At 42.2% G+C, this 27,237-nt stretch overlaps 1 protein-coding gene across 1 annotated transcript in view; it reads right to left on the bottom strand.

The window, feature by feature from the left end:
• Positions 1 to 973: 973 nt before the first annotated feature.
• The window catches only part of SLC7A1 (solute carrier family 7 member 1), a 55,670-nt gene continuing 29,406 nt past the window's right edge, over positions 974 to 27,237 (bottom strand). The window contains exons 4-12 of the mRNA XM_040426167.1: positions 25,401 to 25,572; positions 23,141 to 23,268; positions 22,838 to 23,060; positions 17,729 to 17,868; positions 12,607 to 12,709; positions 9,604 to 9,812; positions 8,997 to 9,163; positions 8,158 to 8,266; positions 974 to 6,069 (exon numbers count right to left, since the gene is read on the bottom strand). Of these exons, the coding sequence (XP_040282101.1) occupies positions 5,969 to 6,069; positions 8,158 to 8,266; positions 8,997 to 9,163; positions 9,604 to 9,812; positions 12,607 to 12,709; positions 17,729 to 17,868; positions 22,838 to 23,060; positions 23,141 to 23,268; positions 25,401 to 25,572 (1,352 nt within the window). The 3' untranslated portion in view covers positions 974 to 5,968. The remainder of the gene's footprint in view (positions 6,070 to 8,157; positions 8,267 to 8,996; positions 9,164 to 9,603; positions 9,813 to 12,606; positions 12,710 to 17,728; positions 17,869 to 22,837; positions 23,061 to 23,140; positions 23,269 to 25,400; positions 25,573 to 27,237) is intronic.

Raw genomic sequence — 27,237 nt, 5'->3', positions numbered from 1 at the left:
TGGAGTGCTTCCGTGGGGGTTTCGTCCTGTACTTCTGTTCCGCATCCCTAAGGCCCGTGTGAAAGAGGCCTTAGGGATGAATCCAGCCTTTAAAAGGTCCTGATTCATTGAAGTATCTTCCATACTCTAGACAACAGTGTTCCTCAATCTGTAGTTCTCTGGCTCTTTGTAAGTTACAGCTCCCAGTTGCCCCTTTAGAAAACTGGAGTTCTAGTTTTGCAATAGCTAAGGACCCAAGTTGAGAAACACCTCTGTAGATAGATGTAGATATGTGTAAATTCACTTTGGTAACATTTCATACACGGGACATTTTGGGTTTTAATTAAATAAAATAGATTTTCTGTCCCTTTACAAGTCAGACATTCAAGTGCTATAAAGAGAGGACCGATATACCTCAAGGTTTCCAACATTGTTTGCATTTGTTTCTGTTTAACCCATGCACTATATTACCAGAACTGCTGCTGCCGATAAAGGGGCATTTCTAATAATATTAATAATAATAATATTATAATAGGAGTACTACTCACATTGCAATTCCCTAAAAATTTAAGTAGCACCAAACTGAAGCTTTGATTAAATTCCTTAATGAATATTCCCATTTTATAACAACATGATGGGATAGTACATGATAAGATATGCCATCACTATTTGATTGGTGGAGGTTCGGAGAGTAATCTCTACCAATCCTGGTTTAGCACTCCACCCACCTCTAAGTGTTCCCTACACATCCTAACTCCTGGCCACCAGGAAACTGTAACAGGCTGTTTTCAATGGAATAGGGTCTTGGCACAGTTCCTGTCATAGGCTGTGGTGCCTCTGTGCATAGAAAAACAGTGAAAAGCGTTAGGCAAAGGCTACACAGCCATCTTGGATGCAACACCGATTGCACAAAGATCGCTGTGTAGCAGCAGCCACTAAATAGAGTCAAAGCATGACTGGCAAGTTGCCGCAACTAGTAAAGAGCAAAGTTTTAAAAAATTCGATTCGGCTGCTTCAACAAGAAATCTGATTCGCTACGAACTACTTTGTAACAAATCGCATTCCATTGTATCCAGTGGGTGCAATGATGGGAAACGGCGATTGTGCCGCCCCCATCATTTCACCTCTCAGATGCGGCCACAGCGTTGAACGTGGCATTGAGAGTCACAGCCTATAAGAGTTTATTCAGGGGTTAAAACAAAAATATATATTACATTACCGCATGCATTTTATTGCAGATAGGCGCAACAGCCTCTCCCCGCAATCAAATGGCCAACGTGAGTTTTTTTTTTACACCCATATCAAGAAAAATGGATTCTTTACCACAAACGCCAAGAAAATCTGAATCACAGTGAATCTAATTTTTCCTGAAATTCGGATCGAATTCCACTTTGTTAACTTTGAGTCGCTAACACTAGCCACAACCCCAGAATTGCAAAAAATAAAAAAATAAAGGAACACTACTGGATGTTTTTTGACTAGGGTCGTTGGCAACTTGAGAATCACACTGTTGCAGTTCAATGGCTGCAATACTATAGAGCGATTTTTGGGTTGTCATTGGCAAGATCGCCATGTAGCCCCAGCCTGAAACCAGAGCTGCATCCCCTTCTCAGCCTTGGTGGGGTTCCCAGAGATCAGACCCCTGACAATCATAAAGAGATGGTATAGCCTAGCCCACTAGATTTTTTTTTAAAAGGAGATCACTTGACTACTTTTCTTGAAAATCATGAATGGCATAGAATATCCCCTGATGACATATATCCAAGGGCCGGCTCCAGGTGTATATGTCATTGCAATGAGACATTCTGCCACCCATGTGCCCCTCCCTCAGCTTAAAAGGCAGCATACAGCATTGGCCACCTTGTGCCGAGTGTGACCCGGCATGCGCCCAGGTTTGCCTGCTGCTGATGCCGACCCTGCCTAAGATATCAATATGATTACAAGACTGAGCACTTTTAGAGGTAATCCACAGATTGCAATGTAGAGCATGGTCTCTGTATAGAACAGATACACCAGATTATTTGATTAAAAAAACTGTCAAGACAAAATCAAAGAAAACAAGAATTGTTGGAAGAAATGTGCCTCCCACTAAGAAGATCCAAGAAGTCTTATGGCTTTCATATAGGACAAAAAAATAGCAAAATTCTATATATACATTGTTATATTTACATGATTTCCAGAAGAGGAAACTCTCCAGCATCAGACTTATCACTGAAAACAATTGAACATGTCCCCCAAGTAACAGTTCATTGACAATATGGATTTATAAGAACATTATACATGGGGTGATATATTAAAATACTCGGCTAGGTCTCCTCTGTGCCCAGCTGGACAAAAACACTTGATAATGGCCAAGTGTAGTTCTAAAGAGCCAGATCAGAATAGAATTCACGAACAGGACAGTGATCCCTCACATTATAAGGATCCATTCACACGTCCGTAGCGATTTGCGAATCCGCCAAAACACGGACACCGGCAATGTGCGTTACGCATTTCGCACGGACCGCACATCGCCGGCACTATAATAGAAAATGCCTCTTTTTCTTGTCCGCAACTCCCCCCCGCAACTGCGGAAGTGCGATCCGGAAAATGCAGATGCGTACAGATATAGCATCCGTTCCAGCCCCACTTGAAAATGAATGGGTCCGCAAAATCCGGAACGGATCTGGGAACAAATTGCGGACGTGTGAATGGACCCTAATGGTGATAATATTTAGGTTTATTCAATAATTAAAGCACACATTAAACCTACTGTATAGCGACCTTCAGCAGTAGACACTGGAGGAAATAAGGATTGGACATATGCGATTTCCAATCCTCGTCCTGCTAGGAGATTAGCCGCTGCCAGAAGCAGGATCATAGCTGTAAGGGGTGCAGCCCCAGTTACATCGGAAAAGCGTAGTGTAAAAAATAAATAATATTATAGTCTTTACTGACCTTTGACAAAGTATAAAAATAAAAATGCTTAAAAAAAAATACATTAAAATCAATAAACACCCCAAAAAACAGTTCCCCGATCTATTTGCAATCACGTCTCAAAAACTGAACATGTAAAGTATTACTGGTTACAACTGAACAATCTTAAAAAAAATCTAAGATAATACTATACTATTAACTGAAAAAAAAGAAAGTAGCTGAAATGTAAAAAAAGCATTTTTTACCAATCACTATTGTTAAAATGAAAAAAAAAATAAAAAATAATGGGCCCACATTTATTAAGACAGGCGTTATTAGACCTCTGGTCTTAATAAGACCCAGCACTGGCAATAGATCCTCAGGAAGTTATGTAGAGGCGCCAGCTTCTACATACTTCGGCGGGTCCACCCGCCGCTTCTGAATGTAAGAAAGCTTCCACCTAAAACAGGTAGTAGTAAATGGTAAATGAGACAGGACTACTGGCCTGTCCCCTTCCCCGCCTACTTTTTTTTAGATCTGGCAGAGTGGGGAAAAGTCGCAGATTGTGGCGCAAAGGACATTTGCGCCAGAATCTGCGACAGAAATACACCTAATATAGGTTTATTTCTGTTTAATATATGAGCCCCAATGTGTATAAAAATGATATCTTTTTATGAAAAAAAAAAAAGTCAAAAAGAAAAATCAAGGCTCTAACCCAACAAATATAACAATTTAGCTCTTTAAGGTTAAACACGGCTAAACTGTGTCTGGTCCCAAAGACCGAAATTACCCTGATCCTGAACTGGTTTGAGTGAGGGATCACAGTACTGCGTGAACGTCACTGCTGAAAATGACCAAAGCCAAGGCTGCACCGCCACGTAGCTTTCCATCTTCTTATTCTGACCGTATAACCAGTGTAACATTCATAATTGCCAAGTAAACTTTGAGACTGGATTATGGTTGGGACTTGAAACATTTGAGGTATGGACAGACATACCAATGACATGCCATGATGTCACCGACGTGTGCCACTCCTTTTATCTAGGAATTTAGGATAAATAGTTCTGGCCCGCCATGAGTGGCCACACGTAGGACATTTTGATAAGAATGATCGACTGTATACACTCTTTGCCAAAAGAGATCCCATAATAAATTACCAGTTTCTTCAAGAGGAGAACATCTTCTGCCGAATACAGATTTAAGTGTTAAATTTTAATTTCCGACATGTTGAGTACTAGACACGGAGAAAGGATCCCATGAGCGATTGTCTAACAAGATGCAAGCTAGCAGAGACGAGTATCTGAAATTCTGAGAAGTCTTATATCAACATGGCGTTGCCCACGAGAGTGTAACAAACTAAACACTGCAAAAACGTATGTCGATGTTAGATTTCCCAGTTAAACAATCCATATTTTATGTACATAATCTCGGTGGAGAAACCCCGACCCCCTTGAAAATTTACGATTTCTTGACATAATAGCAATAGGACTGGTAAGATTTCAAGTTTCAGCCAATACAGATAAATATGATATTTCAGACATAATGTTTAAAAGGAACCAGTCACTATGAAAAAGCAGTGTAACCTGCAGGCAGCATGTTGTAGAGCGGAAGGCGCTGAGCAGATTGATATATGGTTTTGTGGGAAAAGATTCAGTATGCTGTATATTATTCCTGCTCAATCCAGGCTTTGAAGTCAAGGAGGCGGTCCTATGGGTGATTGACAACCTTCCCTTCACTGATAGGACCGCCTCCTTGACTGCAAAGCTTAGAATGGAAGAGGAATTTAAATGAATTAATTACTAGATTTACTGAACTCTTTTCCCAGAACTCTATATATCAATCTCCTCCTGCCCTATAACATGCTGCCTGTATATTTTACTGCATTTTAATTGTGACAGGTTCCCTTTAAGTCTAATGGTCACCCATGTATCCTCAACATGTTACATAAATAGTGGATAATAATAAGCACTCTAAATAAATGTAGGTTCATTAATAACATTAGAGACATAAGCCTGGGAGGACAGAAGAGCCCGATCATTGGATAACATACAAGGTTCTAGGTTCTGGGTTCATAGTTCACATAATTACATCCCATCCAGCATATGAGGGCTTAATGCTTGCTTCTCACCCTCTTCCAGTTGATGGTCTCATCATTGGCCCGAACCCTAAGCTTCTTAGCCATATGTTGGTTAGGAGAAGCCCAGTGCAAGTGCAAACTGCCATGGGATGGGACAGCGAATGGGGCCATCTAAAAGATGAGACCCTCCCTACCGTTACCTCAGCAGGCCACATAAACAATGCTCTGTGCTGCTCAAAGGGCCATCCAAACCTTGTGGACCTTTGTTATAATACATCCAACCACCTCCACCCCCTGAAGATGTCCACTTGGAGGACAAGCTGGGCTACAAACCCCAAAGGTTGAACATGTATTATATAACACATATCTAGTGTTTAACAATCAATATAAAAACTGAGAAGACTGGAATATTGGAAGAGATCTCCCTTTTAAGTGCCCTGCACTACAAGAGTACGAAAAAAATTAGATAAAAAAAATAAGTTAAAAACAATAAGTTAGGTTTTCTTCAAGGTATAAAAATGAACACAATTTGTGCTAGTTTGGCTGTAAACGCATTTCTCTACATGGATCATCAGCAGGAAACTCCTTAAAATCCCCCAAATAGTTCCCTGCCCTGACAATGAGTTCATATTCTCTTTCTAATACCCACAACTGGATTAGACCTTTCCACCATGGATCTAATTAAAAATTGGCTAAAACAAAAAAAAAACCCCGCTGCTGGGGTCTACGTGGTTAATGATTATTTATGGGACGTGCGGTATGATGCAATCGCAAGGCCTGTTCTTTTAAAGCAGGATCCGTCAGATTGTGTTGTTAGAGAATAGCAGCATTAGAAGATAAGCGGCGCTCTGGTTTGACCATTCGGAGGTGCAGCCACTTGTCGGTGTTGTATGGTTTGTGCGGGTTGCAAGCTTTGGGTGAAGTTCTTGACTGATTCGGGACCATTCAACTGCGGGCTTCAGGCAGTCACTGAGTTAGTAGCTTCTGGGTCATCTAGGAAAGCTTGTTTCTCATTATTCAACACATTGGTGCTTTTGTAATCTCCGTATTCTTGTCTGGTGTAGAGCCAATAGCTTCACTACTCTGCCACATGCCGTAACCGAAGTATATGACAAAACCTGCAAACGGGAAGAAGAATTGTTACTTATGTATCACAGGTTTAGATGGAAAATATATATAAAATAAAAAAAACTTGGCTGCTTTCTTCCAAAACAGCGCCACACCAGTTCACAGGAGTTGTGTGTCATTGCAGCTCAGAACCTTTTACTTTCAATAGACGGAGATTAAATACACACACAAGCCCCCATGGACAAGCCCCCCCACCATTTCTGGGAAGAAGAAACCATGTTGTTTTTTTTTTTTTTATTCTTGACAACCCTTCGATTATGCTATACGTATCTTATATCTCAATAAAAAGATATTGAACCATAATTAGCAAATAAGAAGCTGGTGTCAAATGCAAGAAAAGAAATAAAATTGGGTGGAGGACTTTTTTTTAATTTATTTTATCAGAAGTGTAGGATTAAGGCCCCCTTTCACACGAGCGAGTTTTCCGCGCGGGTGCAATGCATGACGTGAACGCATAGCACCCGCCACTGAATCCCTGACCCATTCATTTCATCGGTCCTGTGTACATGAGTGTTGTTTTTCACGCATCACTTTTGCGTTAGGTTGAATTTGAAGCATGTTCTATATTCTGCGTTTTTCACGCAGCCCTGGCCCCAGAGAAGTGAATGGGTCTGCGGGAAAAACTGATTGCATCCGCAAGCAAGTGCGGATGCGATGCGTTTTTCACTGATGGTTGCTAGGAGATGTTTGTAAACCTTCAGTTTTTTATCACGCGCGTCGGAAACACATCAAAACACATTGCACCCGCGTGGAAAAAACTGAGCAACTGAACGCAATCGCAGACAAAGCTGACTGAACTTGCTTGCAAAATGGTTCGAGTTTCACTGAACGCACCCGGACCTTATCCATATCGTTTGTGTGAAAAAGAGGCCTTAAGAGTTTCCTTAAAGAACACAAGGAACGGTAATTGCACATGTAGTGGGATTAAGAGCTTCCATGCAGATTTGTGCAAGGCAAATCCGCAGAGAATCACAGTAGAATACACCTGGATGAGATTTAATTCACATACCGCAGAGAATTTCTGCTGTAGATCTTCACTGTGGATTTGATACCTTTCAATGTTGAGAGGTAAAATCTGCTCGTTATACATTTGGTGATAAAACCACCATATGTGCTCCTACCTTCATGCTGCTTTCAAACAGGCATAATTTTGGCTCTTTCTAGGATCCATTATTACTGCCACTATTCCCAGAACCTCCCATGGTTCTACTGAACTGTTCTAAGTCCACTCCACTGAAGCCACCATTAGTCCTGGTTTTGCAGCTGTAATATGGATGCCAAAATGCACCATCTGAAAGCGGTCTTACATGGCTGGTAATGTCCGAGATCAGATTCAATTTAGTGTCTCATTAACACTTGCAAGGCGAATGGTAACAACCTCTTACTAAAGGTTGTTACCATCTGTACATGTATAAATCTGAGAGGTGGAACCTGCACCTAACTGACATTTAAAAGGAATTGGCTCATCCCTCTAGGAGCCGCTTCTATCTCCAGAATGGGGCACCCAAAGTGAGGTGAAGTTAGAGTAGCCGCGCATACACAGGCACCCTTCGTTCCAGCTATGGGAGTTCCGAAAATAGCCATGCGCCCATTTCAGAGCAGTGAATGGAGAAGTGGCTGCGCTTGTGCTGTATGCTCTACATTCCCCACAATGGGTCCTCCGAAAATATCTGAGTGCTCTTGCTTGGCTATTTTTGGAACTCCAATAGCAATAAATGGAGAGCAGACCTTCATTCTAGTGCCCCGTTCCGGAGATAGAAGCAGGTCCCAGTAGTAGGACCTGCAACTATCTGACATTGATGGCCTTTCCTAGTGACAGGCCATCAATGTTGTCTGTGATGAGCCAACCCTTTAAGGCATACCCTGGGGATATACCATAAAACTCCATATAGAACAATCTAAAAACAAAGAACCTAAAAAACAGAATATGACTCCCCAAATTGTCAGAAATGATTTTAAAAAAAATGTGGTAATTTTTTTAAAATTAAGCAATGACATCTGGGAAATGGTAACAATAACCTGATAAATGGAGTTAAAGTGAACAAGACAAAAGGATCAATTTTTACACGGTAACTTACCGATTACCATCCAAATTGCAAATCGTACCCAGGTGCCTCCTCCTAGCTGCATCATCAGGTATACATTTACAAAAATGCTCAAGACTGGGATTACAGGAACACACGGGACCTATGAGAACACACATATCATTACTAGGATGTTGATGGCTCTTCTGGACTAGGTACATACAGTATCTCACTGTGTCATGCTGTAAAAGTATGAGGTTTCATGCGAGCACCCGCCATTCTCTGCTGACTACTTAGGCCATGTTCACAACCAGTGTCGGATTGGAGTACCCAGGGCCCTCCAGTAAAATTCATTCTGGGGGCCCACTGTAAAGCTGCATGCATATACTACCTGCCCACACTACCCAGTTTTTTTTTTTTATATGGACATAAGCAATGTTTTGTATAGTATATAGCCAGTCTATAAATATGTCAGTCTACTGTGCCATGTGCCACTTGAGCAAAGGGTAGGGAACCAGGAGCCCACCTTGCTCAGGGGCCCAACCGGGGAATTCACCTGCTCCCCTGTGGGCCAGTCTGTGCCTGTTCACAACACAACAGAAGCTCCTGCTGAACATAGCCAAAGGACCACCAATGACCTGACACAGACTAAATGAGTGCCCTTCTGGCCCACGTTATTATGTACTGTCCTACACATTGGATCACTCCAAAGAAACCCTATAGCAATACTGCGATAACAGAGCCCTCCTCTATCATGCGCCATTTTTAATAATGGTGTCTTCCTATGGAGTAGAAGAGTCTTTGGGCCTCCTCAGGTGCCAGGACCAGGGTGACTGCAACCCCTCTGCACTCTATACCTATGCCCTTAACAGTATCCAGATGTGCTGCTTTACCTTGAAAGACAGTTTAGTTTTGCTCTCAGGTTGTCTCCAAATGATAATCGTAAAGGCTAAAGATAGCAGTAATAAGACTGCAAGCGGAATAATAACAGAGGATTCTCCTTTTACCAAGGAGTCTTGACCAAAAACCATGAGGCAGCAAAAGGAGATGATGAGAAGGCCTGAAAAGAGAAAAAAGGTGTAAAATGAATTCTGCTTTGAAGTCAGAAAATGCCTGTGAGCGCCCCCTAGTTTTTCCATTACTGTAATTTCCTTTATATAACCCCCACCCTCTGTACAGCTGCCAAGTTCTATAGGCTGTTTAGGGACAGTCTGTGCGCTTTGTTTTAAGGCTAAGGGCTCATGCAAATTGCGGACCCACAAAACACAGATATCGGCCATGTGTGTTCTGCATTTTGTGGAACGGTCGGCCAAAAATAGAACAATCCTATCCTTGTCTATAATGCGGACAAGAATAGGACAAATTCTATATTTTTGCGGGTGCCACGGAATGGCCACGCAAAAAATGCGGATCGGATGCAGCCAAAAAATGGGTTAGAGTGCATGAGCCCTAACACAGTTTAGCTTCTGCTCCTGTGAGGCCCCAGGTTTCATTACTTACCTACAATACCTGCTGAAATGTTGACTATAGACCCAGATAACCGGGTTGGTTCTGGGTTTGGTGGAAATAGGAGCATCTGAAGAGTGAACCTCTCCCCTTCACCCAGTATTCCATTTTGAGACTCGCTGGTACTGACTGACTCATTGATATCTGCCTCATCGGTTGTGCGGGCCATTTGATAGGCGAGATTTGGCTGTTCTGGCTGATACCTGAGAAGCAACAACACAAATGTTAAAATAACCAGATTCCATTTAGAACCAGTCCCCTGTCATGTAAGGGTACTTTCACACTTGCGGCAGAGTGATCCGGCAAGCAGTTCCGTCGCTGGAACTGCCTGCCGGATCCGGCAAAACGTATGCCAACTGATGACATTTGTAAGACTGATCAGGATCCTGATCAGTCTTAAAAATGCCTGATCAGTCAGAAAAATGCATTGAAATGCCGGATCCGTCAAAACTGATCCGGCATTTATTTTTTTTTACCTTTTTTTTGTTCTACGCACCATGTTTGGAATGCCGGATCCGGCACTAGTACATTCCTATGGAAAAAAAAATGCCGGATCCGGCATGCAGGCAAGTCTTCAGTTTTTTTGGCCGGAGATAAAACCGCAGCATGCTATGGTTTTATCTTTTGCCTGATCAGTCAAAATGACTGAACTGAAGACATCCTGATGCATCCTGAACGGATTACTCTCCATTCAGAATGCATGGGGATATGCCTGATCAGTTCTTTTCCGGAATTGAGCCCCTGTGACGGAGCTCTATGCCTGAAAAGAAAAAAAACCCTAGTGTGAAAGTACCCCAACTGCAAATAGGTAGTCAATATCTGAACCAACCTACATGTATTTGAAATTATTCCACCCAGGACACAATAGACCAAACCGCTAGAAGAGATGTTCTACATAGTGATGGCCAGTTCGCAGTGTTCGCCGACGAACACATGCGATCTGCCATCTTTATTCCCAAGCCCGGCGATGCAGATGGTAAGTCCTTACCTGTGCCTGCTCGCGTGGCCGCTCTGAAACACAAGCGGTCACCAGAGCAGGCAGTTCCGAGAACTGTTTACAGTGCCAAAAACATTAGAAACACCCACAAAGTGACTAACTTTTTAACATGCATAATTGCCAAGAAGGGGCGTACATAGAAATCACTAGGCACCATAGCAAGAATCTAAATTGGGCCCCCCACTGCTGTATATACTATATATCTGTACACGCTGCATCTATTATACCTTGTACCTCACATATCAGTACACTGCTGTATTATACTGTATATCTGTACCTATTGCATCTATAATACTGTTGTAATATATGCAGAGTGTGTGTGTGTGTGTGTGTGTGTGTGTGTGTGTGTATATAAGTGGACGACCTCCTCTTACCACTCCCATTCCAGTCTGTATGGACCAATGCAGAGATGATTGTGAACTTCTAATACTTGCTATTAGGGGTTGAAGGACCCCTGTGATGATGTTATCATAGGTCCTGCAGATGTACCTTTAAACCTGGGAACTACAACATTTTTGGTGCAGTTCCCTTGCTAGATCCTGCAGGACCTGTGATGTTGGGAGATGATGTGATCACAGGTCCTGACAGATGCACTGTTCTAACCTGGGAACTACACTTTACACTGTGCAGTTCCCTTACAGGACCTGTGATGACATCATCAAAGGTCCTTTAGCTTTATGAAGATAGACGGGAGAAATTAAGGGGCGGGGCCTCTCCACCACTGTGGGCCCCCCTCCATCACGGGCTCCATAGCAGCTGCATGGTCTGCCTTTTTTTTTTATTGAAATAGGTGGAGAACATGAAAATAGGTTTTTTTCCCAAAATGTTTTTGATTTATTTATTTTTTTACACACCATGTGGCCTTGAAGAAACACACTTTACCACACGTCCATATACTTCTGCCATTTGCAAAGATACCCCATGTATGCTTTTTATATCTCGCTCATCAGGGAGAAGCAAGCATTAAACTTGAGCCGGGAAATTTTACGTATGAAATTTGGAGATTGTGAGTACATAGACCTCGTACTTTAGTGCTGGTGGCACCTCACTATGCTGCAGCTTTTCTTTCTTCTAAGATGCTGGTCGCGTGTTCACATATGAAAATTTGTCAATAGCAACAGAGTGGTGATCGGCCATGGATCCGTAATAAAATGTAATTATCTTCTATCAGTTCATCACGATACATGTGAGCTAATCTGACTCCGTCTCTATGTGGTGGAGAGCTGGGCATTTTATTTTTATATAATTGTGATAGGAAAAAGACCTATTTGATTGAAATCTGCTGCACTCAGCTGTGTGGACTTTTAAAAGGGGAGCATTTTGAGTGCCGCTGTGTTACTAGTAACTTCTTGCATTACCCATGTAATAACCATTCTGGAGCATTTATTCTTTGGACTCTGATGTGCCATTATTTTATTATTCCTGCTAGAAGTTATGAATGAATTGCTAGCAGTTTGCATTGATGGTCCAGATGGGTGTTACCAGTTGGGGGAGTGTCCCTGCATATTCTGATATTGGCAGCACTGATTGTAATGACATTCTGACACTATCTAAACAGCTAGCAATTCATTTATAACTACAAGTAGGAATAATGAATGGCGCACCATAGAGCCATAAGAATAGATGCTCCAGAACGGTTATTACATGGGGATGAAAGTAGTTAGTAAAACAGAGTTGTCAGGGAGAGAGGTCCCCTAAAAACACATAGGGGGAGATTCATCAAAACTGGCTTAGTTGCCCATAGCAACCAATCAGATCACCTCTTTCATTTTCCAGAGCTCCTTTGGAGAATGAAAGGTGCCATCTGATCGGTTGCTATGGGCAACTAAGCCAGTTTTCCTTTACATCAGTTTTGATAAATCTCCCCCCTATGGTCTTGGACATTTTTTGGCAGCTTTTTGTGGCTTAAAGGGCCCCAAAAGGCCAGCAGAAGGCAACTTCCGTTACTTCTCTAAGGTTTATTCGCAGATAATCTAACAATATATGTATGTAAATCTTACCTCAAGACCAACACACAGGCGGCCACCAGTGAGTAGGCAAGCAGCGTTCCGATGGACATCAAATCCACCAAGTCTTTCAGATCAAACAAGAAGGCCATCAAAGCTGTAAGAACCAATGACATTAAACAAATGGAAGAAATTAATTTACTACATTCCAAGAGAGTTGTGGATTTCTATTTGTAATTTCTTTTACAAGAATTAACTTCAAGCTTGCTGCAAGTTTATGTTAAAATATAAAGAGTAGTAAAATCCAGAGGAGAAAAAAAAAGCAGGCTGTTTTGATAGCTCCATTTATACAAGCAGGCAAATAATGCGAGTTTGTGAGCGTTCGCGTGTTTAATTTTAAAGTGTGTGTTTGTATTAAGTGTGTGACTTTAGATTACGTGACTTGAGATTCAGGGACTTTAGTAAATCAGTTTCTTATCACTGCATTATATTGTATTTTTCTCTTTTATTGCATAATCCCCATTAGTATGTGTTCCATTATTGTGCAGTCCAGTGCACATCTTGTATAATGTATGCAGTCCTGGAACAGCCATTTGAGGGTGCATATCTTTGTTCAAAATGTGAGCATATTGCCCGTTTGGAATCGCACATCGTGTATCTAAACGGGCGAGTTTTAACACTGAGAAGCGTTGACAATTTGGAAAAGAGTTTGCTGCTCACTGAGCAAGCACTCTATGGGTAGTTGAAGGGGAGGGTGGTAGCGAGGAGGCGGAGGAAAGTGAGGTAGCTGGATAACAGTTAGAAAGCGGGGTAGAGGGAAGAGTGCCAGGGAGGCTAGCCCTGATCTGACACACCCCAACAAGTTTGCAAGGTTGGCAGATGAGGGGGATGTCAGTTCAGGGAGAGCACTGCTGCAGCCGGACACTTCCTCTACCAGTCAGGGGAATGTCGGCTCCAGTAAGCAGGGGACCAGGAGATCAGGGCAGGCCAGACAGGTGCTGGTAATAGGAGACTTAATTATTAGGGTACAAATAGGGCGATCTGTCACAAAGACTGGGATCGTCGAACAGTGTGCTGTCTTCCTGGCGCTCGAGTTTGACACATCGCGGATCGGGTTGACAGATTACTGGGAGGGGCTGGAGAGAATCTAGCGGTCATGGTCCATATTGGAACCAATGACAAAGTTAGAGGTAGGTGGAGCGACCTTAAAAAGTATTTTAGCCTGGGATTTAGGTCAAAAGCTTAGGGCAAGGACCTTAAAGGTAGTATTTTCCAAAATAATACCTGTACCACGAGCCACACAAGAAAGGCAGCGGGAGATTAGGGAAGTTAACAAGTGGATCAAGAACTGGTGTAGGAAGAAGGGGTTTGGGTTCCTGGAGAACTGGGACGACTTCTCTGTCGGCTACAGGCTCTATCGTAGGGACGGGCTGCACCTCAATGGGGAAGGGGCAGCTGTGTTGGGGGAGAAGATGGCTAGAAGGTTGGAGGAGGGTTTAAACTAGGGACTGGGGAGAGGGTAATTACATTATAGGAGGGGAAGATAGTGCAGATAGAGACTGGACGGGACTGGGGGAGGAATGGAAGGAGGGACTAGAACAGTTCAGAAGGAAAGGTTAGGGGAAAAAATATACATAAACCTCTTAAATGTATGTATACTAATGCCAGAAGCCTGACTAATAAAACTGGTGAACTGGAATTAGTGATGTGTGAGGAGGACCATGACATAGCGGGAATAACTGAGACATGGCTGGATGATAGCTATGACTGGGCAGTTAATGTACAAGGTTACAGTCTGTTTAGAAAGGATCGTCAAAACCGGAGAGGGGGAGGGGTCTGCCTTTATGTAAAGTCCTGTCTAAAGCCCACAGTCCGAGAAGATATAAGTGAGGGACATGAACATGTGGAGTCACTGTGGGTAGAAATACATGGAGGCAAAAACAATAATAAATTACTAATAGGAGTTTACCATAAACCACCTAATATACCAGAGTCCACAGAAAATCTACTACTAAATGAGATAGACGAGGCAGCAGATCATAATGAGGTGGTTATTATGGGGGACTTCAACTACCCAGATATAGACTGGGAAACTGAAACCTGTATATCTCAAAGGAAACAGGCTGTTGGCAATAACCAAAGACAATTACCTTTCCCAACTGGTTCAGGACCCAACAAGAGGGACGGCCATACTGGGCTTAGTATTAACCAATAGACCTGACAGAATAACAGACGTGCAGGTTGGGGGGACACTTGGGAAATGGTGACCAAAAAGTAATAACCTTCCAATTGTCATTCATAAGAGTGTTTCTTCAGGGAGGAACAAAAATACCAAACTTCAAAAAATCAAAATTTAGCAAACTAAGGCTACTTTCACACCTGCGTTCGGTGCGGATCCGTCTTGTATCTGCACAGACGGATCCGCACCGATAATGCATACGCTTGTATCTGTTCAGAACGGATCCGTTTGCATTAATCTTAAAAAAAAAAAAAGTCCAACTCAAAATGGATCCGTCCTGACTTACATTGAAAGTTAATGGGGGACGGATCAGTTTTTAATTGCACTATATTGTGTCAGTGAAAACGGATCCGTCCCCATTGACTTACATTGTAAGTCAGAACGGATCCATTTGGCTCTGTATCGTCAGGCGGAATAGAGGCGCAACGGAGCCAAACTGATGCATTCTGAACGGATCCTTATCCATTCAGAATGCATTGGGGCTGAACGGATTCGTTTTGGGCCGCTTGTGAGAGCCCTGAAACTGATCTCACAAGCAGACCCATAAACACCAGTGTGAAAGTAGCCTAAGATAGGCCATAGGCCTAACTAACTGGGACAAAGTCCTCAAAAATTAAAATAGAGCCACAAAATTGGATATTTTTAAAAGCATCCTAAAATCTCATTGTGAGAGGTACATACCGTATGGGAATAAAAGGTTAAGGAACAAAAATAAACCAATGTGGATAAATAGAACTGTAAAGAAAGCAATAAATGACAAAAAGAAAGTATTTAAAAATCCCTAAAACAGGAGGGTAGCACGGAAGCACTGAAAAACTATAAGGAAAAAAATAGAATATGTAAAAAACAAATAAAAGCGGCCAAACTAGAGACCGAGAGATTAATTGCCAAAGACAGTAAAACTAACCCTAAAATGTTCTTCAATTATATCAATGGAAAAATGTATAAATCTGAAGGTGTTGTCCCTTTACAGAGTAATGGGGGGAGTTGCAAAGAGTGATGAGGAGAAAGTAAAGCTATTAAAATATTTTTTTCTCCACTGTATTCACTGAAGAAAATAAACTGTCAGATGAAATGTAGAATAAAAGTAAATTCCCCATTAAAAGTGTCCTGTCTGACCCAGGAAGAAGTACAGCGGCGTCTTAAACAGGTTAAAATAGACAAATCGTCAGGACCGGATGGCATACACCCCCGTATCCTAAGATAATTAAGCAATGTCATAGCCAGTCTTTTATTTCTGATATTTAAGGACTTTATACTGACAGGGAATGTCCCACAGGATTGGCGCATAGCAAATGTGGTGCCAATATTCAAAAAAGGGTCCAAGAACAGATCCCGGAAAACTAAAGGCCGGTAGCTTACCATCTGTTGTGGGGTAAACTGAAGGTTTTCTGACAGATGCTATCTTGGAGCACCCTCAATGAAAATAAGCAAAGAACGCCATATCAGCATGGCTTCATGAGGGACTCGGTCATGTCAAACTAATTTAACCAGATTCTATGAGGATGTAAGTTTGTCTAGTAAAGTTATGACCAATGGGAAGGGAATAATGCAAGTCACCCGTACATACTAAATGGTAAAACACTCGGTAACGCTGACATGGAAAAGGATTATGAATTTTTGTGAACAGCAAACTAAGCTGTAAAAACCAGTGTCAGGCAGCGGCTGCCAAGGCCAATCAGATAATGGGTTGCATCAAAAGGGGCATAGATGCCCGTGATGAGAACATAGTCCTACCACTTTACAAATCATTAGTCAGACCGCACATGGAGTACTGTGTACAGTTCTGGGCTCCAGTGAACAAAGCAGACATGGCAGAGCTGGAGAGGGTCCAGAGGAGGGCAACTAAAGTAATAACTGGAATGGGGCAACTACAGTACCCTGAAAGATTATCAACATTAGGGTTATTCACTTTAGAAAAAAAGACGACTGAGGGGAGATCTAATTACTATGTATAAATATATCAGGGGTCAGTACAGAGATCTATCGACATCATTTATTTATCCCCAGGACTGTGACTGTGACGAGGGGACATCCTCTGCGTCTGGAGGAAAGAAGGTTTGTACACAAACATAGAAGAGGATTCTTTACGGTAAGAGCAGTGAGACTATGGAACTCTCTGCCTGAGGAGGTGGTGATGGTGAGTTCACTAAAAGAGTCCAAGAGGGGCCTGGATGTGTTTCTGGAGCGTAATAATATTACAGGCTATAGCTACTAGAGAGGGGTCGTTGATCCAAGGAGTTATCTGATTGCCTGAATGGTGTCGGGAAGGAATTTTTTTCCCCTTAAGTGGGGAAAATTGTCTTCTACCTCACAGGTTTTTTTTGCCTTCCTCTGGATCAACTTGCAGGATAACAGGCCGAACTGGATGGACAAATATCTTTTTTCGGCCTTATATACTATGTTACTAAAAAGACTAATTTACTAATAGCATAGGATGACTCACTGTAAAAGACTATGACTACCAATATAATATGGAACTCAGCCAAGAACCTCACTGGCCTGTAACACCCAAATAGGAGGTGTAGTACATTAGGCAATACTAAAAATATCTCGGCCACATTCCAGGATCCCCAATCCTTAAAAAGCCTCTTGTAATTCTTAACCAGCTGTGTCCATCTGCCATGGGAATAAATTAAATCATGGAGAGGGTTAAGGCAAAAGGCAGACTGGTCTCTAGGAATTAAACCTTACATGCGGAGTGGAGTGGAGCTGTTTTGCCAGGGACATTTGCTGAAATTTCTGTGACAAATCTGCCACGTGTGAAAGGTTACAGATATCCAAAAAGCTGAGTAATAAACCAGTTATGCACTTAGTCAAAGAAGTCTCAGTTGAAGTTTCCATAAAGACTGAACTGAGAGAATTAGCTCTATCCGACCATAGGACCATATGTGGCACATTTCTCCATGTAGTATGTACACCCGCACACGACCATACCTGCAACGGCTCCGGAGCAAATTGTGGCTATCACTGGAGTTTTGCTCTTTTCACTGACTTTGGCTAAAAATTTAAATAGCAGCCCGTCGTCTGCCATGGCATAAATCACTCGAGGCATGGGGAACATGGAACCGAGGAGACTGTAATAGAAAAGAGAAGAAGGAAAAGTCACTGAAGAGTTAGTAAGAGACAATGCGTCCGGTAGTATCTGTCTGTCTCATATCCATCCATCAATCAGTCTATCTAATTTAGCTCATATCCATCTATCTGCATATCTATCATCTTCAATCTATTATGTTATCTCTGTACATAGATTCAACCATTTTGGATTTTTGCATTCCGACTAAGGAGAAACGGACAACCTCTGTGGTTTATGAAAAACACAGACCCATTGAAATGAATGGCTCAGGATTGTCGGGATGCTATGTGTTCACTACACGCATCACATCCGTACGGAAAACTCAGCTGTGTGAAAGAGGCCTAAGGCGATTGAAAAATGAATCCAGCCAGCAAAGGAGATAATATGGACAATCACAATACATTAGTAAGGGTACTTTCACACTTGCGTTGTTTGATTCCGGTAGGCAGTTCCGTTGCGATCAGACAAACTGTATGCAAACGCATGTCATTTTTTTCTGACTGATAAGGCATTTTTCAGACTGATCAGGATCCTGATCAGTCTGAAAAATGCCTGGTCAGAAAAAATGCATTGCAATACCGGATCCGTTTTTCCGGTGTCATCCGGCAAAAAAGATCCGGTATTTATTTTTTCCACATTTTTAAAGGTCTGCGCATGCGCAGACCGGAAGGATGGATCCGGCATTGTGGTATTTTGAATGCACTAATACATTCCTATGGAAAAAAAACTCAGGCAAGTGGTATTATCTCCGTCCTGAAAAGTCAAAAAGACTGAACTGAAGACATCCTGATGCATCCTGTACAGATTGCTCTCAATTCAGAATGCATTAGGATAAAACTGATCAGTTCTTTTCCGGTATTGAGCCCCTAGGACGGAACTCAGTGCCAGAAAAGGAAAAACGCTAGTGTGAAAGTACCCTAAGTGTCTTGTATTCACTTTCTCTACATGATAAATGCCATTTACTGAAGTGAGACAACCCCTTTTAGGCACCTGAACATAAAAAAAAAAAAGAAAAAAAAATCAGTCTGCAGGCCTGCTGCTGCCCCATTCCCAGTTTCTTTTGGTCCCTGCAGGACCAGGAAGCGTCTGGGTTTCAGACCGCTGCGGCCAATAACAGGCCACAGGTGCACCAAGGTCAGACAACCCCTTTAAGGAATACAAACTTTATGTATGGGTCCACTGCTCAAAAGTAGCAAATCCACAACAGAAACTCAGCAAAATCAGCATGCGTTACATGTGGATTTGGATTTAACCCTATACAAAGCATTAAAGGGTCAAATACACAATGGAAACCCACTGCATAAATCCACATTCCAGGCAAATTGCTTGCAGATTATTTTTCATTTTTTTGACACTTCTTAAACTCTCATCCTCTTTGTTGATACAGCAAATCCACAGTGTGTTCCATGTGTTCCATGCGTTTTCCAGGAATTTATCGCCGTTTACTTATGGCTCTTTTCATCTATGCTCTAATGAATGGATCATAGAAGACTCCCGGTCTTTTACTGCCTTCCTAAGGTGCATAAGGACATGGGATGTCCTCCGGGCCGCCCCATAGTGTCAGGTATTGGTTCCCTCACATCTAACCTCTCAAAGTATATAGATACATGGTTACAACCAGTGGTGAAAACCACGAGATCATACTTGAGAGATACCACCCAGATCATCAAATTATTGGAAGGTTTAACCGTGGGAGAAGACTGGATCATGACCACCTTGGATATCCAGTCTCTCTACACGGTGATAGACCATGAGGAAGGGATAAGGGATATTAAAGCACAACTGGAGAACAGCAAAGACATAAAGACACAACAATTGGAATTTATTCTAGAGGGGATCAAACACATCTTACAGCACAACTATTTTTATTTTGAAGGAAGTTTTTATTTACAAACCAGAGGAACCGCCATGGGCACCAGGTTCGCCCCCAGCTATGCGAACCTGTTTCTAGCTCAATGGGAGCAGGGGGCTATTGATTTGCATGGAGGGGGGGACCTGGTGCTCTGGCGGCGTTATATAGATGACGTCATGTTAATTTGGAAAGGAGATCAAAAGAGCCTGGAGAGATTTATATTGGAACTCAATAATAATAACCTGAACCTGGTTTTTATACAGAGTACTGCTACGGTCGAAATTGAATTTCTAGACTTGGCAGTCAGGAAAGTAGAAAACAAGTATATTTGTAAAACTTTTGAGAAACCCTCTGCCAGAAATGCATTTATCCTACACTCAAGCTGTCACTTGCCGAATTGGCTGCTGAATGTGCCCTTCGGACAATTTCGTAGACTCAAACGAAATTGCACCGAGGAGTCACAGTTTGAGGTAGAAGCAATGCATTTAAGAGACAAATTTTTGGCAAAACAATATCCGAGTAAAATACTTGAGGGTGCACTAGAAAAAGTTAGAGAACTACCAAGAAGTTCACTATTCGCAACAAAAACAACACAGAACAATGATATAGATACCCAATTTAGGATTACTCTTCCTTATATAGCACAAAGAAAAAAAGTGGAAGAAATAATCAAACGCCATTGGCACCATTTAATGCAGGATAAGATTATAGGAAGATTAATACCGCCTAAACCACTAATAACATATATGAGGGCACCAAATTTAGGTATAAAAGTGGCCCCCTCCATTAAGACAAAGCAGACCAAAACATCAGGATCTGGTAGATTGACCAATTTAAAAGGTTTTTACAAATGCGGACAGTGCATTTGCTGCAGGATAGGCAAAATTCCAAGAACGACTAAAAAGGTGGTCTCTACCCAAAACTCATTCTCATGGGAAATAGAACATTTCTTGACATGTAACTCAGTCAGTGTGATTTACCTCATACAATGTCCGTGTTCAAGACAATATATTGGACGGACAAAAAGGGCCTTGAGAGTGAGGGTATCTGAACATATTTCAAATATCAAGAAGGGTTACCTTAAGCACTCACTCTCAAGACACTTTAAAGAGGCACACGGACAAGACCCAACAGGACTGATTTTTGTAGCCCTGGAAAAGATTGACAAACATTGGAGGGGGGGAAACCACATTGAACGGATGTCAAGGGCGGAATCCAAAAAAATCTATGATTTTGGAAGCATGATGCCAGCAGGCTTGAATGCAGAAATAGAGATCTTTGGCTTCCTATGATCCCTGGGGGGTGTGCCTCTCGTTCAACAGGGGATCACATGCTTGGCCGTTTATCGGCGCTGTGACCCCCTCTTGTTGAAAGGCACACTTCCCTATTCCTACACATATTACACTGAAAGGTTTCAAAATGATATTGAACTATGAAGAATAGAGGATCATGATGTTGTCAACTTGTGTATTCGACTTCCTTTTTTAATACAGTTAATCATAATGTATCCACTTTTTATATCCTATTTTAATGAATTTTACCAATTTTTAACAGTCTTACAAAGTTTTATATATTTTATTATGTAATGAACGGGACTAGTGATCTGTCCTCCACCACCAGTGTTTATTATGATAACAAGATGCTAAATTTAAGAAAAACGCATGCAATACAAAAAAAAAAACGCATACAAAACGCATCAAAACCGCAACATGTTGAAAAGCGGTTCCATTCCAGATTTTGCAGAGTACCCATGGAGACATAAAAGGAGGTGTTGTAGCAGCAGAGTTATGGCCACTGAGGAAGAGGAGAGAAATCCTCGAAACGCGTCTGGCGTCATACCTCTGCTCACCATAAGGATATTGACATGATCAAGATCTTGTAAGAAGTTTTAAAAATTGGAGCGCTCCACTTCTTCCAATTCAACGTGAGTACCTCTCACAGGAACCCGGAACCAAGCAACCAAGTCCCGCGATACCTTGGATCAAACACGGGACAGATACCAAGCAGCGCGGACGCCGGAAGCATTTTGGAGCGGTGCGGTAAGCTGGGAGACGGGACTGCCGGGGACTTTCAACTTTACCGGTAAGCATATCCATTCCCCACAGCACTGAATACCGGAGGGACCGGAGACTTTCCAGCATAAGTAAAAGTTCCACTGTCCATATTTATGGGCAGCTAGAGGCTTCTATGATAACATCGAGTGTCATTTAAAGAGCCAGTACTTCCAACAACATATCTGGACTTACACGCTGTGTTGATAGGATACCTACATCATTTACCATCAGTATCAAGCATATAGTCCACCGTGCACTTACCGTGGAAATTTAGAGGTTCCTACGTTTACATTCAGCCTTATATAAAGAGCCAGCATTTTCCAACTAGAGATCCGGATTTACATTTGCTGTGTTGAGAAGATACCTATAACACTTGCTTCAAGCACGAGAGAACTCTTGCCATTATATTTAAGCATCAGATTAATTACCAGGTGGCTTGAGATATTAAGAGGACCACTTCTCTACCTATTATCAGTGTACTGTACATTTTAGATTTTTATTATTGCAATTGTATTGTGTTGATTTTATATTGTTTTATCTATGCTGTCCACACTCCAATATTGAGTGAGAGGCTAATAAATTGCTGTTGATGTGAACCATATAGTGAGTGCCAGCCACTTCTTTATTCATTTTTTCTTGCTCTTGACTGATTGGGTGATCAGTTTTCTGGCTAGAGCACCTTGGCCATACAGAGGAAGGGGGTGAGCTATCCACAACAATTTTGGGATCATACTACTTACCTGTTCCCGCCACTCCGTTCCTGTGCCCATTTCCGTATTAGTCATCTTCCGGTCCCCAGATTGTTGTCTTCTGGACAAGGTATGGACTTGGTCACATCTGCCACTGCAGCCATTCACTGACTTCAGCGGAGATGTGCTGCTGGGGAAAATATCAGCGCTGAAGCCAGTGGTTGGATGCAGTGGAGCAGGTGACCTATACAGTCCTGCCCTGAGACGGGAAGAGGTGTGGGTCGGTCGGGATTTAGTTCAGTCACATTCTGATGGTTGCTATTTACCATATTTAACCCATTGCAACTTTATGTATGCAAAAATGACAAAACCTACCTGGTAGAAAGTGCACATAGAGATCCTACAGCCACGGCATATTTTGCCCCAGACCATCCCACATAATTGAAAGCCACAGGCAATGGACTGCTGTTATCGAGAAGATAATAAGGCATCATAAGTGTGAGTGCTGCAGACACCCCAAAGTAGGCCACAAAACAGATGAGTAGAGATGCGACAATGCCAATCGGGATAGCTTTCTGTGGGTTCTTCACTTCTTCACCTAATAGCCAAAGAGACATAATTACAAAACCAAGGACAATAGACATGTATTTCCATCACTCATCTCGCATGTACCCTTACCTGTGGTGGCAATGCAGTCAAAGCCAACAAAGGCATAGAAGCAGGTAGCAGCTCCAGAGAGGACACCGGCAAAACCATACGGCATAAATCCACCAGCTCCATAATTCCAGGTGCCCTCCAGTGTAATACTGAAAAATGTTTATAATATCTGATTGTGAGTGTCACTAGATTTTAAGAGAGGGAGCAAGACTGCAAAACTACACAATGACCAAATCTGTCCAACTTTGTAGACCCTGACACACATCGTGTACCAATGGAGCCACATGGTACTTACAGCAAAGTATCAATCTCCTGCATTACTATAGCATTAAATTATTAATTTGTGTCTGCCTGAAGCTGCCACTAGAGGGAGCTTAAGGCCTCTTTCACACGGGCGTTGCGGGAAAATGTGCGGGTGCGTTGCGGGAACACCCGCGATTTTTCCGCGCGAGTGCAAAACATTGTAATGCGTTTTGCACTCACGTGAGAAAAATCACGCATGTTTGGTACCCAAACCCGAACTTCTTCACAGAAGTTCGGGCTTGGGTTAGGTGTTATGTAGATGTTATTATTTTCCCTTATAACATGGTTATAAAGGAAAATAATAGCATTCTGAATACAGAATGCATAGTACAATAGCGCTGGAGGGGTTAAAAAAAAAAATCAAAAGATTAACTCACCTTCTCCTCTTGTTCGCGTAGTTCCCGGTCTCTTCTTTACTTCTTTAATGATGAGCTGTGGGCTAAAGGACCTTTGGTGACGTCAGATCACATGCTCCAATCACATGGTCCATCACCGTGGTGATGGACCATGTGATTGGAGCATGTGATCTGACGTCACCACAGGTCCTAGCTGGTAGTTCATCATTAAAGAAGAGACCGGGAACTACGCGAACAAGAGGAGAAGGTGAGTTAATTTTTTTATTTTTTTTAACCCCTCCAGCACCATTATACTATGCATTCAGAATGCTATTATTTTCCCTTATAACCATGTTATAAGGGAAAATAATACAGTGAATAGACTGTCACCTAGCAACCATGCGTGAAAATCGCACCGCATCCGCACTTGCTTGCGGATGCTTGCGATTTTCACGCCACCCCATTCACTTCTATGGGGCCTGCGTTGCGTGAAAAACGCAGAATATAGAGCATGCTGCGATTTTCACGCAACGCACAAGTGATGCGTGAAAATCACCGCTCATGTGAACAGCCCCATAGAAATGAATGGGTCGGTATTCAGTGCGGGTGCAATGCGTTCACCTCACGCATCGCATCCGCGCGGAATACTCGCCCGTGTGAAAGGGGCCTAACAGTTTACAGCATACTGGATTTTCTATGGTGTTTAGTGTACAGTATGCAGTAATGCAGCAATCTGGTAACAAGCTCATAAACAGGTTGTTGGGGCCTATGAACATCAAGAGGAGGGGTCCGCCCACTCTGGAAACACCCTACTATGAGCCAGGAGCATACGTAAGAGTGTCTCCCGTTCTGGCGCATCTGAACCAACAATGTATTACATAGCCAACCATTCATCTAAATGGCCGCCATGTAATACTACCTTTCACCTGCCCTGGCCACTGCATGGGAAATGGGCCGTTGGTGTCAGGGCTTGGGGCAATCCGATGATTGTCCTGGGGGCTGTATTCTGACATGGGTTGTCTCTGACGGAACAACCCCCTTTAAGCTGCAGGTGGCGGCTGCAGGTAGACTGAATATTATCATCTAACTATGTAAAATTTTGGAGTCCTGTATCTTTGACCTCCTATTAAAAATAGATTAATTAGCAAACAGACTTGTGTACTTAGATTATAAGAAACAAAACATTTGTCAAGAGTTAAAGTATTGAATACAGCAGTCGAAGGGATCAGGGATACTATCGGAATACACCTACCACTACATACTTCTGTCTGGGAAAGCTAAGGGAGGGGAGATGGCTGTTTTCCATCACTAGAGGTCCAAAAGTTGGAACCACCCCAATATCCTGAATGAAGGGTTGCCAGTACCACCAGGCATACAAAGATTATAGTAAGCCTCAGTGACATTCAGTAGTCATGATTATACCTCAGCCCACTGACTCTGGCCCACACTGAAATGTCAGCCCTATGAGATTACTGAAAGAAGCTTGTGCAAACATTAAAACCTTCACACTCGTATGACATACGACACCGGCCGCTTCATTATGAATGGTTTCCCCTTTCGCTAAGTGAATAGCTGCTACGCGTATGACATACAAGGCGCTCATTGGATATTGAGGGTAACAGGTGAGAGCTTCCAAAACGTACTTGTCTGATGTCGTAATGTTGGTTCCATTGAAGTCATTCTCCGAGAGCTGCCAGTTCTTAATTGTTCCTTTCACAAATCCAGATACGATGACAAAAGCCAGGACCAGCACATTGATACATGTGAATACCTTGTTGACCAGAGCAGATTCTTTCACTCCAATGGATAAGAGAGCTGAGGAACAGGGAAGAAGATGATGATGACGACTATGCCGGGATTGGTCAAAACAAGGTGCCATCTAATGTAAACCTTTTAATGTGATTTACTAGTTACAAAGGTGAGTGTGCTGGAGGTCTGAGAGAAGTGATGGGTCAGACCTTGAAGGAGAGCATGGATGGACTTTTTGGTGAAATGACTGACTCTCCTGTTAAACAGAATGGGGATTACAAAATCTATGCACATTCTGCAAAAATAACCTCATTCACATGTACGAAACCAGAAATAAAAAAAAACAAAAAAAACAAACAGTGTGTAAATGTACTCCGAGGATATTAATGTATCACCTCCCTCTCGCCAAGGAGGACTAAAGGGACACGTCCATCAAAAAAAGCTTTGACAAATTAACAGCCTGAGTATTCTCAATAAATTATCAATTAAAAAACAGAGGTGGATGGTTTTCTGGATATAAATCTTTGAAATAACTCCATGTATTCTACTTCCTGTCTTAACTAACTTCCTCCTCGCTTGACTATTTCAATCGGAACATCACGGTGGCCAGAGAAGGAAGGAGGATTAGTGACTCAATTAGATCATCACACTGATAAGTGCAATGCTCTTCTACTCTTGTATGAGCATCTTTATCTAGGCCTATCAAGAGAAGAACAGAGCGGTCATACTATCATGCCAATTCTACATCTACTATTATCATGGGGATTACACCGCAGATGGCATCATCCCTTCACAGCAGCAGTAAACAGACAATAGATTACCTACTTATACAGGAGATTTTTTTCCCCTCTTCTGACTGCTGCAGAAGGACAATACTTTGTATTTCATTTTCAATTATATAGTACTGCTGAAATGGGGGCCAATGAAGATTGGGGGCCATTTGTCAAGTACTTGCAATATATGCCTGTTCTATATCTAATGTGCTTAATTTATGATAAGGCACAGACCTTGTAAAAAATTAGGCACATTCTCCTGCCTAGTCAGGATTTAAACCAGTAATCTGGTGTAAATTACAGTAAATGTGCCGGTGCTTATGACCCTACTCGTACTGTGCCACCACCAATCCCTCTTCTCAGACAGTGGCGAGGGCGCCATAGGAACACCACTTGTGCCAAATTTAACAGCAGCAGAGTTAAAAATGGAGTTGGATTGTGACTTTTTTCACACCAGTTTCTGGCATAGGGGGCTATAATAAATGATCCCCATTTAGTTTAACACTATACCCCTTTCTGATGGAAGTGTCCCTTTATGTTGGTGTCATCATCTACCAGTAATATTTAAGACCTTTTCACAATGAGGTATACGTGCTCGCAATCAGCTGATGAATGCGCAAACACTCATTTGTCAGATGATCGCATCTTAAATCATCATTTGTCTGCAGCACATCTCCCTGTGTAAACAAGGACGTACTGATAACAAATGCAAACTGAGCGAGGACTACATGTTCACCCGTAGAAGAATGATTGCCACATGTAACGAGAGCGGTACCACGTGCTATACTGTCATCTGCCTGCGGACAAGGACCCTTAGTGATCAATACATTCACCTACATAAGGAATTTGTCATCAAAATAAGTTGCACAATCTTGTAAAGCTGTAATTCTTGTTAAAAATCAAGGTCAATTATTCCAGTGTAGCCATTTTTTGTCAGTGACTATAGATTGGTCCTCTC

Source organism: Bufo bufo, chromosome 3 (assembly GCF_905171765.1).
Source record: "Bufo bufo chromosome 3, aBufBuf1.1, whole genome shotgun sequence".
NCBI classification, from domain to species: domain Eukaryota; kingdom Metazoa; phylum Chordata; class Amphibia; order Anura; family Bufonidae; genus Bufo; species Bufo bufo.
The sequence above is the reverse complement of the archived record's forward strand: the minus strand, read 5'-3'. Positions and strand labels throughout refer to the sequence as shown.